The following is a 14,180-nucleotide window of genomic DNA, read 5'->3' as shown; positions in this document are numbered from 1 at the left end:
TAGCTAACGCTATCATGCTACTGTTTAGGTTCAAATCAATAATTCTCATGTACAGTGGCACCTCGGTTTTCGAATGTCCCGGAATTCGAACAAATTGGAGTTCGAACAAAGATTTCGAGATTTTTTTTTCGGATTTGGAACGAAAATCCAGAACTCGAATGCCCCAGAAAAAAGCTGGAAAAAACGTGCGCGGACCGATCAGCTGACCCACGAGGCGCTTTGTTATTGTGTATAACGCAGCCTCTGTATACAGATGTGTCCCGTTAGCTCCATTTACTGGCTGTTTTTTCTTCATAGTGAGGTGTAAAACCTTTCCTGTCTCCACACTGGACCGTGGTAGAGTGTCACAGGGGAGGTGCTGGAGCGCTCACTCCAGGGTTTGATGTCCTGTTGTGGGCTGGAGCTGGGACAGGGATGAGGCCAGTCTGGGACAGAGCGTGACTTGGTTTATGACTTTGTCACAGCCAAACTGCACAGAAGCGCACATTCAGAGCTGGACACGCACCGGGCACCTCTTCACTTCTGGAGAGACGTCACTCACTCGGCAACCCCTCCCACATGCAGCGGCCACACACATAGAGGAACAGCCACCTGCAGCAGACACTCTACATTCACTCCTACAGAAGACTATTTTAAGGCTTGGAACGCATTATTTCTTTTTCCATTCATTGTAATGGGAAAAATCGATTCAGATTTCGAACAAATCGCTTCTCGAACGGCCGTCTGGAACGGATTATGCTTAAGAACCGAACTACCACTGTACTTTGATCTGTAACAAAAAAAAATAAAACGCCATTTTTTTTTTTTTTACAAAAAGTAAACGTTGCTCAGACGTCTGTTAGCTAAAAAGTGAATCAGGATAAAACTAGCAATGATATAAGTACCTAAAGAGCGACCGAGCCATAGAGTCAGTATTTCAGATTTTTTTGCCCTCCAGGACAATAACATTGATATGAAATATTTTTTCTGCAGGTGATATTTGGGGTTTATTGGAGGCATTATAAGTGAGTGGTAAAATGAAACCTCACATAGTAAAAGGACACAGGAGCTATTGTCTCCATCATGAAGCGAAACCGTAACAATGTTCCATAAAGAGACCGAAAGTCAGTTATTCTCACGTTGAGTTATTGGATTTTATGGGGATGTCAGAATGGTACAACCCAAGAGAAACCTGGCCCTGCTTTGGTCATAGGACACAAGCTACAGTATGACGACAGTCAGGAAATAATTCTAACTCACTCGTGTGATGGTTACGTAAATGCAGACACCTATGAGCAGCAGAAAAGATGGCACATCTTTGACATTAGGTCCAAACTTTATTCCATACATTTTAAACCATGAATGTTCATTTTCATTTTTTGCACACCTAAAACTCTACTTCTTTTGTATACAAGAGCCTAAGAAAAACAACTGCACATAACCACAAGTTTGACAGAGAAAGTCCTATTGTTTGCACGTTTCAAGTGTCCATCTTGTCTGTCTGGGCCGGTCCAGTTTTTGACTTGGAAGTCTTCAAGAATCTTGCCATCACGCTGACTTCAATATGAGCGAGTCCATGTTTTAAATAATCCACTGCCTTGGTGGGTCTCATCCAGGAGGGTGCCCCGTGAACACGTTGCATAGATTGCAGATTATCCTTCCAGGCTCCCATATAACACCCTCCCTCCATACTTTTAATCCATTGGATGACGTCATTAATTTTCCAAGGAGAATTTTATGTCATTTTTTTTAGAAATGGTTAAAAAGCCTAATAAATGTACACAGCAATTGTTCGCAGCGCAGAGATATCCACATGTTATTTACATGAATTGCCTTGACACAGTATGAACGAGGACCCCAGTATATATATATATGTATATATCTGTCTGCATATCTCAGAGGCAAAACCATTCAAAACAAATTGGCAATGTAACGTCGTACATTAATGAGGACATCTGGTGTCGTGAGGTTTAATGAAACCAAATTCCAGTCTTTACAGTGGCCCGTAACGGATTTGTCTCACAATTCATCTGGACGAATGTTGTGACTAAAGCAGAGAAATACTGAGGAAAATCAGAGAACTGACGTCTTTACACGGACCCGGGATCGCAAATGTACAAATGTTCCTTTTTTTTTTTACACCTCTCCTTCTGCACAAAGCTGAAAAAGGACTGGTTAATATATTAATAATTATCAAATATTCCGTTATAAACATACACGTGTGTGTTTTTGACATTGCTCAAACCTTCAGTCCCCTGAAAACAATTCAATGGCATGTGCTTAAAGAGCAGTATGTTCTTTCACTTTGTACAATCAAACCCTTCGGCTGCAGGGGGAATGAGGAGCAGTGCATTCTGTTTACAAGATGAATTCATATTGGGGGGGGGAGTCACTTTCCAGACAGCTACCGCGCCTCTACCTCTTTCGGATTGCGAGACGGGGAGTAGTCCCGTGCATCCTGGGTGTTGGTAAGGGGTGTAGTCCTCCTTGGGGAGACAGGCCTGGTGCTGCCGGCTGGCACAAGAGGTGGGGGGGCACTGAGGGCAGCGGTAGGAGGTGTCCTATTAAGAAGGCCGTTGTGCCCTGTCGATGGGCTGAGTCTGGGGTAGGGCATGCCACCTAAATGGGGCATAAATGGGGGCATGTGTGGAAGGTGACCCTCCATTGGCGACTGGTGAAGCTGATGGAGACGGGCTCTGTCCAGCTCCTCTCTAAGGTGCAGACGCTCCCGCTCCTCCGCCTGCTGCCTCATCCTCTCGTGCTCTCGGCGTACCTCTAATAGGTGCTCATGGTGGGAGTAGTCGTGGGCCTCCCGTTCTCTGTACGCCCGCTCCTGTTCGTATACACTTGGGAAGCGATGTCCTTGCTCAGCCCTGAGCTGAAAGTCCATGCGCCTTTGAAGGTCCAGGCTGCGGTACGCCTCACGTAGTGGATCCCAGGGAAATGCCGGGTGGGGAAGACGTTCTCTCCCAGCCAGCGGGCTCACTCCCATGAAGGGAGCCATGCGAGCTCGATCAAGTACATTTAGGCTCCCCATTTGGGGCATGGCACTCATGGAGAGAGGCAGTGAGTGGGCCATGGGAACGCCATGGAGACCAGGACCAGGGATGTCGCTCCCACGTGGCGAGGGGAGAGGAGGCTGCTGTGACAAAGGCGGATGGTGGTGGTGAGGGTTTCCAGGTTGAGAGACGGGAACAGGATGTGTTTGTACTGGAGGCTGTGGGGGCGGCTCAGAACTGACCACCATCACCTCCTGCTCCTCCTTCCTCTCCTCCTTAATCTTCATGTCATTTTTGACCTTGTGAAGTAACTCAGGCGGAGGCTCTTTCCTCTCACTATCTTTGAGTGTAGGCGGTGGCCCACCCGGCATCTTCATGCTTTGCTCATTGATCAGGTTCTTTGAGTACGGAGATGGAGAGCGCTGGATACTTTTAATAGAGTCTTCGGACGACCGCCTCTCCAGCAGCTCCTTGCTGGGCGAGCGGCTCTCCTTGACTTTGATATCTGACAAGATGGAAGAGTCTCTATGGCGCTCCAGCAGCTCCTTTTCAGCCTCGCGGACACGATCCACACTTCCACTGTGGTGTCGACCCGAGTCGCTTGAGTTCTGGCTATTTGATCGAATCAGGCTGCTAATTTGGTAGCTGACTGGTGCAGAAGCTGGAGACGAGCGGTTGGAGTGGCGGTTACGGTCCACAGAATCCCTGCGAGGGAACACAGGAAATGCCAGACAAACCAATAAGATCACAATTCCTCAATACAACAACGGACCACATTGGGGGCAGAATGGCCTTTGGTAGCGTCTGTTACTACATCAGCTACAAAACAAACCTTAAACTTAAACTTAAGCAAGCATCTGAAGAGCATGAGCACATACTTCGTGGGCTGCAAATGAACACAAAATAAAGAGAATGAATCGATCTTACCGGTCTTTGTCCTTCTCCTCCTTTCCAATGGACGAATCTCTTTTCTCCCTTTCTCTTTCACGCTCTCGTTCTCTCTCCCTTTCCCTCTCTCGCTCCCTCTCATTGCTGTTGACTGAGCTGCTTCGCTCCGTGTCAGCGCTCTTGGGCCACTGTGGCGGGGTTGGGAATGATGGTGGCGTGCGTCGTAGCCTGTTCCAGGAGTCGTGGTGAGGGCTGCCGAATGGGGGCAGTCCTCCTGGACCTTCTTTGGCGCCAAAGACACTGTTGGACCCTGGAAGGGAAGTAGAGACAGGATCCGCTGTTGGGTAATTCCACATAAAATCCTCTGGAGGACAAATACCACAACAACAAAAGCGGCTTTTGTCTCTGGAGGTTCATTCACTGAAGCTGCATAAAAGAGTTTAAGGTCAATGGCTCCCCCCAACAACGAAAAATACTTATTTGCTTTTGGGCTAAAGGATTTTTTTCTTTATCTCCCCTTCTGTCCTCTTTCTGCACCGGATGAACATGGCAGGCTCATTTGCCCTCTGGAGTTGAAAGCTGTGAAAAGCCAAGGGAGACCTCAGCATTCCATGGCACGTCTACTCCAATCAATTCACAAAAGGGTGACTGATTTGGCACAAAAACTCGAGAAAGACAGGCGGAGCAGGAGAGGATGCAGGGGGAACGGAGCACAGCGCTCTGTGGCCGAGCAGAAGGGACTGCTCCAATAATTAATAGTTGAATCGCCACCAAACAGCGGATCTAAGAGGGCCCGTTGGCAGCGGCGCCTCCAGCTTAAATCCAGGCGGTTTGGGACGTAGTTGGTGGCTGTAGTGGAAACTGGTAGGGCCGGGGGATTGGTGGGTATTTGTGCTGCCTTACTGGGCCTCCCTGGGTTTGGGCCGCTTTGACACCGAAACTAGAGCTAAGCGTTTTGATTTTTTTTTTTTCACGCCTCCTGGCTCTCCCTGTGGTCTACTGCTCTGTCATGCTACTGGACACTGAGGCCAGATTGATGGGGGGGAGCGGTGGAGGTGGAGCGGGGGCCAGCGCTTACCAAGCGAGGGGTTGCCTAATCCTCCGAAGGCACTGCTTGAAAGGTTGCCGAGGCCGCCAAAGGAACTGGAGCGACTGAAAGGATCTGCAAAATGCCAAACAGGGATTAGCAAAGGGGGAGGGCTGGCTCGCGGCGCTCACCACCGCACCAACCCCTTTCCACTCGGCTTTTCTCTTACAAGCGAGCTGTGTTTGTGTCCGGCCCTGCCGTCCTAGCTCAGTGCCGCTTAATCCTGCACTCGCCAAGCCTCCAAGATGCACCGCCACTAACCAGAGTGGAGTGTCTGACCCCGCTGGTGCTCGTAAAACCACTCGGCTTCATGGGAATAGGAGCTCGGGATTGTGGAGCAGAGCAGAAAATGTCCAGGCCAGGGATTTGGGAAGTGTATTAATTAGGCTAAACAAACCACAGGGACTTAACCGGCCTGATGAGGTCCATTGATAATTGAGCCCAATTTTGAAAAAAAAAAAAAATCAGGAGAGACATGTAGAGATTCTGTATTTCCATCAGCAAGATGGCACATCCTTGTATCTGAATGGACACTAGTTAGGAACTCTCTGCCGCACAAGAACACAATCCCCCCCAGTGGATGTGTCTCAGTGAAACAGACTGAGACACACACGTGTCATTCTATGAGAAGAAAACATTTTCAATACATGTGAACACACTTATTTACAGACAAAGGATTCCTGACTACTTCACATGAAGACAGTAGGATGGAGTCTTTCTCACTTTAACAGTAACCTGGAGACGCCTCAACAGGTGGAAGGTGGTGAGACCTATGAAAGTCCCAGGCCGAGTTCGAAAAAATTCTCACTCTTGAGGCATCACACATCGACCATTATAAAGCAGACTTTTGTGTTCAAGCGTTCTTCAACCTTCAAGTGTTTCAGTGGAATCAAATCTTTGTCCTCATGTTACATTGTGAGATGTTCAGAGAGCGAGGTTGGGAGTTAGGATGGCCATTGGTGCAACCATTGTAAGCTCTCACTGTTTGTTCACTAGTGATGTTACTGGGTGTATTTATAGTACCTCAAGAGACCCTGCACTTCTGAAACCTAATGAGTCAACAGCTGATTTCACAACGGTTGATATTTTGACGCCTTAGGAGTGAATGTGTTAGAGCACATTTCTCATTCCTCTGCAACTTGACTCATCAGAGCAACGGTTTTCAACCTAAGCACAATGTGTTTCAATTTTGTTTGATCCCATTACAAGTTAGAGCTGCTTCACCTCCACTCACAAACTAAATAACATGGCACAGGAAAGGTAACAAAACACTTGAATATGTCGCGGGTGTCGCGTTCTCCTAATTGAGTCAAGATCATGCTGTGAACTAAAGACTTCCTGGTTGTTGTTGTTGTTTGTGATGAGCGTTGAAGCAGACCCGGCGCTGACATCTCACCAGTCCCACACAGAGTTATATTTAAGGTGATGAATCACGGTGTTGTGCTTTCGTAAGACACTGTCCCACATTCTCAACTGCTTGAAAAATAATTTCACCAAAGCACCAGCAAACCTTACCTCACTCATTTTTAATACCGGTGTGCCAACCGAAAGACAGTGAGGGGATGTAAGGAATGACCAAGAAAATGTAAAAAGATGGTTACTTACACTTACCTGCCAAATGGCTTGGAGGCAGGAAGCCGCTCGGGTGAGGGGTGGGGCCGTACGGAGAGGGAGGAGGATGGCCAGATCCTGAAACAAAACAGGCGATCAGCGCGCTCATATTCGTCAGTAGTAGCCTTTTTAATGGCCAGCTTTTACTCAAAATTGTACTTTTCATGAAGCATAAAGACGTCAGTGCAACTGGAATGAATTTGTTCAGTAAAAGTAATTCACAACCCACCTCCTCCCCTGCTGGGAATTTTTCTTCGGAGATTAATAAAGTATTTATCTATCTATCTTCTCCAAGGTCTTATTTGACTCCTGATACATTGCTAACACTAAAACCCTCCACCTGTTTATTAGCTGATGATGATACAAACGTGTACAAGTAACATCCAACTTACGACCGGTTGATCGGAACCGATCCCGGTCGTAAGTCGGATGTTACTTGTACACGCGTAAGTCGAATGCCATTCAGAATAGTCGACGCAAGGGTTATTGGTACGACTGTAGTGGTAGGTGGCTGTGTGAAAGTGGGATGCTGGGATACTGTGCTGCCGTAACTGTCGTACGTGATGCCGGGCTGCTACGTGCTGCGGTGCCAGACATTGAATAAAAAAAAGCAGTAAGTCGAGCAGGTCCTAAGTCGGACGTTACTTGTATTTGCGTGACTAGTCTGTCGAGTGATGGCTGTGAATGATCGACACCAGAAAAGATCTCGGGGAGCACCCGACTTTGCCTACGTGGCGTAGTCGTAGCATCCCAACCCCACCACTGCATGGTGAGGTCAATCCCTCGCTGCGTAACAGCCTGCTCTCGCTTCTGAAACCCTGCTGCCATCGCACGTTCTCGATGACTTGTTAATGAAAGAGGGAATCGCAGGAGTGGCGCTCGCACACCAATCGCATAATTACCAGTCAAAGGCTGTTTGCCTCGCTGTTGCCCTCCAACGCAGGGCAAATCAGTCAATTACCTCACAGAGAGTCATTCATATTCATAGATCCATCTGACTCCCTTCACGGCTAAACATGAGCTACCAAAGCACTGTAATTAAGTGAACATCAGCAGCGAGCAGAGGGAGAAATAAAAAAACGCGATTAGAGCATTTTCACCGCTACAGACTTATGAATATTCATTTCAGGCGGAGATGCAAACGGTGGAGGGTTCAATTGATCTGTCACAGGGAGGGGGCGGAGTTCGTCCGAGGGTCTCACTGACCTGTGGAGGAGAAGAGGGGTCGTGCCAGGTCATGAGGGTACGGGAACCCTGGGAAGACTCCGGGTGCTGGGGGGCGACTGAACAGATCCAGCTTCCCGTTCATGTCCAGTTTGTGAGGATCCAGCTGCATTTGCTGTGCGAGGGGAGACACGGGAGAGAGAGAGAGAGAGAGAGAGGGGGAGAATTAGGTCAGTGGGCAGCGAGCGCGTCCAAGAGAGGGATTTATCATCAGCCTGCTCGAGTCTAAGATCAGAGGAAGAGTGACCGACGCTTCAACAAAGGCTTAGTGTCTGCAAAGCCGTCCAACTGTTTTATAACAAACATGTGTAATATGATTAGGGAGTCCAAATCCTTAATGTGCGCGGAGCCACAAAGAGCCGACACCACAGGGCGGGCGGCGTTTGCCAAACTGGCTAATGCAGCACATCAGACACACATTTCATAAACAATCAGACTGTTCAATCACGTTGACTCGGCGGTGTACAGCACTTTCATAGAGCATCACAGAGTCAGTTACGGCCAAGCAGAGGCCCAGACAGGACACAAGACCAAAGCCTCATTGACTTTATTATCACCGTCATATTCTTCTTGGTGCCCTATGTTCAGAGGAAGTCTGAAGTCTTTCATCGAACACACATGGATGCGGGCGTGCCGCTGAAGTCGCCCCCACGCATGCTGCTTGGCTAAGCCAATGAGCGCCCAGAATACTGAAGCGACTCATCATTCGTCCAATAGTGAGCCATGTATGAATATGGTCATGAAAAATGCAGTTGACTGAATGATTGTAAACAGAGAACTAAAAGAGAATCACATTATCTTTGATGTAAAATCTCTGAGTGCTTCTACAGTACGAGACTCTCTGAACTGAAAGATGGCCGACATGAAGTACTTGGTTTCATAGTTCCAACACGTTTCTTTGATATCTCGTTGATAATGCTCAGAAAAAAGCTTCAGCATTATTAAAACTATACTCGTGCCATTCTGGTGTGTTCCACACGGGTCTGACTGCAGCACTGGATCTTGTGGAGACACATTGGACTCCTGCACTGTGCTCTCTGAGGACACTTCTCCAAACAGACATCAATACTCAAGGGACTCGATCATCCGAAAACCAACATTTCTAATTTGAACAGAAGTTTCTCATCTCACGCACCTTCATTTTCTGCTGGTGGTGGTAGATCTGCCATGCGATCTGGACATGCACAGCGCACCACTTGCCGGGTTTCTAAAAATTTAGAAAGACACCCAAAGTTAGCCAGCCGGCATCTAAATGGAGTGGTGACAAGGTCTTCTGGCCAAACTACAAAGTGGGAACACGAGATGGTTTGCAAGCAGGCAAAAGGGATTATGGGACTCTAGCGCTGAATGGAACACCTCAAAGCTAAACCGCTGATGCAGCCCACAAGCCTGCGGCGCCGCATTCCCATTGATCAGTGATGGTTGGGGATGTTTGGACTTTGTTGCCTGGCCAGAGTGAACTTGGACTCAAAGAACAACTCACCCTGACGGATGTCCTGAACGGATCAGTTATCTGTGAGGAAACAAGGTGCGTTACAACATGGTACGACATTCAGCCACCTAGCATTTCTACACCATGATAGTTTTTTGGTGATCCGTGCTATAATCTACGGTGGCCCCAAAGGGCACGCGACCAACGCAAAAGAAAAGCACGACTACAAACCAAAATTCATTTATACAAACAGAATCCCAATTACAAAATCGCAACGCCCAAAAGAAAAACACAATTCCGAAAATGGAATCGCTATTACAAAAACAATACCGCAATTACAAAACCAAAATCGCAACCCCAAAACAGAAACACAAATACAAAAACGGAATCGCAATAACATTGACGCAAACCGTCGCAAGGGGGGGGGACCTGCTATAAAGCCTGTTTTTGGTTGAACAAATTGCACAACAACGTAAATGTGCTTCTTGGTCTGTGGTGGTACTTTTCTTTGGTGTTGTCTTTTGCCCTTTGGGGCCACCGTACTACTGCATGTAAGGTTCCGCACGACTCACCCGTGGATCCTTCTGCAGGAGTGTGTGAGGTACTGCTCCAGGACGGGCTGCTACGTCGATAGGGTTGGACGCCTGCGATAAACACAGCCTTTTTTAAATTCAAATGTGAGAGAACATTCTTTATGCTTTTGTGGTTCTGAGGTCATTTTCTATCATAAACTATCAAAAGACCTAAAATACATACCACTAAATCACCTATAACCTCACTTTGGAACAGACTCGGCGCACTGTTGTGGTATAGATTAAGTATTAATGTGTTTAAACGTCGCTAAATTACTGTAAAATGACAATATATGGCCGGCATAGCTTTGAAATGAATGGCTGCACTTAGCAGAACGTGAATGAGGTGTGGAAAAGTTTCTTTAAAACTTGAGAATTCATTTAGAAGCAGACATAGCCGCAACAGTGAGTTAGACAGCTCGCTGGAGTGACAACCAAAAGAGCTTTACTATTCTTAAAAGACACACAGAGAATGGCGGGTTGTAAACAACATGCACAACAACTTCACTTCTGAAAGTTGACCGATTATCACATGAGAACAAAGTCTTTAAATATTAACATTATGATCACTTGTCTGAGCGGCATCAGCCGGGCAACTACTCCCGGGGATCAGGTGGTCATAATGGAACGCTCCGAGGCGGCGTGCACGAGCAGAGCCCTGCGCAGCCTGCGCTGATCATGAGCCTTCGTGACGTCAGAGACACTGCAGGTGTCACACTGACTTATCTCTGATCTCTATAATCCACTTTCCACGTGTGGAGAGCCACAGTGGCCGGATCAAGCTTTTCATCCATCTCTTGATCTGGGAGAGGAAGATCCTGCGGGGTGACCTGTAGCCACCAGACCACCCCACACGCCGCCCTCTCTCTCACACACACACACACCACCTATTCCTCTCCAGGAATACTTAGCAGAAGCTTTAGAGTCCTCCTCCAGCATGTGGAGGGGCCGTCCACAAAAGGGGCCCCTCCATGATGGAGCCCATTGGGAATAAGGCCAGAGGATTTAGGCCAACTTTGATTGGTGGCTTACACCGGGTCACAGCCGCTGGGCATTTGCCCGATAGTCCCCCCACCCCTTGATGCTGCCTCTGGAAGAGACTGCGATAGACAAGCAGATGCCAGTCTTCTCTGAACATCTACTGATGACACCAGTTTACACCGCTGACCTCTACGACTAGTAACCACTCATGTCGTGGAATTTCACAGCTATAATAACCAGAATACACTGTGTGGAGAAATGAACACGTGTGAACACTGTGAGGTTCTGCCTTCTTTGCGCTGTAAACATAGACAGATTGCACATAAAAATATTGATATAGACGAGAGAATATGCAGGACATAGGGAGGATGTTTTCACCACCATCCTGTTGGTTCTTTTAGGGGCAGACAATGTTTTCATTTTGATCATAGAATTGAATCATTTTTCTTTTATTTTACTTTTTCAGAAGAATCAATTTTATTTTTTTGTAACACATTAGTGCTTTATTCTAAGACAAATATGAAGTACTATTTTTAGGAGAGTTACAGTACTTGCACTCAAAGTAAAGTACTAACAAAAGAGCAGCAATTCGACTCAAAACTGAAGGTTTATCAGACCATGTTTGTGATAGATTATTATCAAATATTTGAACACAAATAAGAGTCGAAAGCAGTGGAGAAAGCGGCGGCATCTTCATTTCACGGACAGTCAGATGGCTATACACCTACAAAGTGGCCCATCCTACTTCTGACACCAATTGACGATGTTTTTTTTTTTTTTTACGAGAACCTGCATGAGACCTCATGCTAAAAGGTCCATGCTTTGCTCTGTCCGTAGCCAAGCAACAGGTCGCAACAAGTTCATTCTTTAGTTTTGTACTTCACCCTCATGTTGGAAGAGTAATGTGTTTGTATAAAATGTCATGCCTTCAACAGACTGAACTTTAGGGTGAAGGTAGGGATCTGGGGCTGACCTTGGGCTGGAAGGCTCCTTGCAGCGAGCTGAAGGGTCCTGAGTGTGGGAGCAGCGGGGGCATGCCTGGCATGGTGGGGGGGTAGGAGGGAAAGAACTGGGGAAGGAAGGGTGGGAGACAGACAATCGTAAAAAAAAAAAAACAAACAAAAACAAAATCATACAGAGATGCATACAAGCCCACAGACACCAATATAGATACACAAAAGCGAAGCCACAACAAATGCTCTCATGGCAACATTCAAATAGGTCAAATATTTGATTTGCCCGATGCAAATGTCTCATTTGAATTTGAAGAGTAACTCACGTTCGCATGGTGTCTGATGAACGGATTGTCCAGCTTGGGTGTGTATTTGTCGAACTGGAAGAGACAAAAGAGACCAAGAATCAGACGTGACTCAGCCAGAGCCCTCAAGTATAATAACAATCACTTTCACATCCAAAAAAACACGACATCCAGCATCAGAGCTTCTCTGCGGACTAATGAGCCCTGAAGGAAAACGTCTGGCCAACGCCGCTCATGGGTTTAACTCAAGCTGCCTGCTCGGAGCCGCAGTTCAATTACAGACGGCATAACCGCCATCGCCGGCTGCCAGCCGAAGACAGAGTTTTCCGAAACACGTGCAGGGCAGCGCCGATTCCTGGTTTCGGTATTAAACCATTATGAAAAGAGACCAGTTGTTTTTAGTCACTGGAAAATTGGTCAAAATGTGAATGTAATTGCTTCGGATAGCTGTGGCTTTTGAGCAATCGTGTCGCCTTGGAGTCGTGCTAGAAACCCAAAGGTTAAGTCAATATTTAAATCCTGCCACGTCTCTCTTAAGTCGAGCCAGCGCTAGCGTCTTCTTGTTTTGACATTAGCTGCTTGAATTGGTATTGACGCGACAAACCGCTGAAACCAGAACCATTTAGATGATATCTAGCAGGCTTACGATGAATTTAGCATCATGATGCTAATTGCTAAAGAAGTCACAGAAAACTATTGCAAATGTCAGACCCTTGCACAGACGTTCAAAAGTAGCCTTGAGATTGTTTGGAGCCGTTAAAGGTCTTAATCTCATCTTGTTAAACGCATCATCTAGTGATCATTTATGAAAGGTGTCGGGCCAATTCAGGACACGCGAAGCTGGTATCTCATTGAAGTAGAACGAGGAAACCGCCAACGTTCAGGAGTCCGATGTTCCTAATAAAACTGTTTTGAGACGCGCCGCAGGCCGAGGAGGCGAAAGTTGACCTTCATGTGAAAGGGACCGTGTGTGACGGTTGCCGGGCCAATACCGCCTCTCTATTTTGAGCCAGCTAACTACAAGTGACAGTAACTTATTCCTCTCCTGCAAATACACAAACCATTTGCAAGGACTTTTTGCGAGTGTTTTCACAGCGCTCTCTTGGCGGCGCATAAGCGTGTTTTTTTTTGTTTTTTTTAACTAAAATGTCTGGGTATGAATGCAGGTTTCTGTGAGGTCTCCGGAGCACATGTGGTGCAGAGCGGTATTCCGCCGCTAAACTTTTACATCTGAGAGCGCGAGCAGGGGCCGCGAGTTTGTTAGCGGGCGATAATAGGACCCAAATCAGAGACAGACGACTGAGTGAGAGGAAGTACCGGGCTCTGTTTCCGAGCTCATTAAAGTGCTCCTCGGCCAGTTGGAGTTGAATACCGGGATTGGGATTATTGCCACTTTACGACCTCATAAAGAGATAAAAGCAAATCTTGTCCTTGTAATTTATGACGCTTGTTACAGTTTAGCGCTTTGTATGGTTAAAGCTTAATACATCATCCCATTACAATTAAGGACTTTGAAGGGTGAAGGGGGGGTGTGGGAGGGGGCGATGCGAGGAAAACAACCGGTGCACACCAGCTGCTCCACGGCACCCAACAATAAACAAATATACGCTCCTCATAATTCCATTAATTACAGCCATTAGCTGTGACATAGATGACTTGACATGGGTGGTGGTGGGGGGTGGTGGGGGGAAGGCGAGGGGGAGGGGGAGGGGTGCAGTGTTGAATAACCAAAGTAGATTTTCATGACAAAACAGTGAAAACAACCATAACATCATCATTATTTCTGCTTCCGTGAGCAAGCACCAAGAAAAACATTTCAGAAGAAGACAAGAGGACGGGGAGGGGTCTGGGGTCGGGGGGTGGGGGGGGGCACGAGCGATGACAGTTTCAACAAAACACAGCCCATAATGGAAGTCTGGAAAGAACACAAGATGAACATCAGGTGCCCCGCAGTAATCGCTGTATTAAGCAAGATCACCTCTTTCATCTTCAAAGTTTGCGCGGTGCGTAATCCCCTCCACGCCGCGAACGACCAGCGCAGCAGCCAGAGCCCACGAGAAAAAAAAAGAGCCGTGCGTGCACTTATCCCGAGACAGCGCCATAAATTCCAGAGCTTTGATTTCTAATGTACAGGATGAGGATAATCTTG

General features: G+C 47.1%; 1 protein-coding gene across 10 annotated transcripts in view; it reads right to left on the bottom strand.

The window, feature by feature from the left end:
- Nucleotides 1-1,296: 1,296 nt before the first annotated feature.
- The window catches only part of fbrsl1 (fibrosin-like 1), a 326,042-nt gene continuing 313,158 nt past the window's right edge, over nt 1,297-14,180 (bottom strand). For 3 of the 10 annotated variants that reach the window (XM_053871994.1, XM_053871996.1, XM_053871999.1), the window contains 10 exons: nt 12,053-12,106; nt 11,747-11,842; nt 9,793-9,864; nt 9,272-9,301; nt 8,924-8,995; nt 7,771-7,903; nt 6,559-6,642; nt 4,945-5,028; nt 3,906-4,176; nt 1,297-3,683 (listed from right to left, as the gene is read on the bottom strand). In XM_053871994.1, the coding sequence (XP_053727969.1) occupies nt 2,384-3,683; nt 3,906-4,176; nt 4,945-5,028; nt 6,559-6,642; nt 7,771-7,903; nt 8,924-8,995; nt 9,272-9,301; nt 9,793-9,864; nt 11,747-11,842; nt 12,053-12,106 (2,196 nt within the window). In that variant the 3' untranslated portion in view covers nt 1,297-2,383. The remainder of the gene's footprint in view (nt 3,684-3,905; nt 4,177-4,944; nt 5,029-6,558; nt 6,643-7,770; nt 7,904-8,923; nt 8,996-9,271; nt 9,302-9,792; nt 9,865-11,746; nt 11,843-12,052; nt 12,107-14,180) is intronic. The other 7 variants (XM_053872001.1, XM_053872003.1, XM_053871995.1 and 4 more) reach the window with 6 other exon arrangements.

The sequence above is a fragment of the Synchiropus splendidus genome, chromosome 7 (genome assembly GCF_027744825.2).
Source record: "Synchiropus splendidus isolate RoL2022-P1 chromosome 7, RoL_Sspl_1.0, whole genome shotgun sequence".
NCBI lineage: Eukaryota > Metazoa > Chordata > Actinopteri > Syngnathiformes > Callionymidae > Synchiropus > Synchiropus splendidus.
The sequence above is the reverse complement of the archived record's forward strand: the minus strand, read 5'-3'. Positions and strand labels throughout refer to the sequence as shown.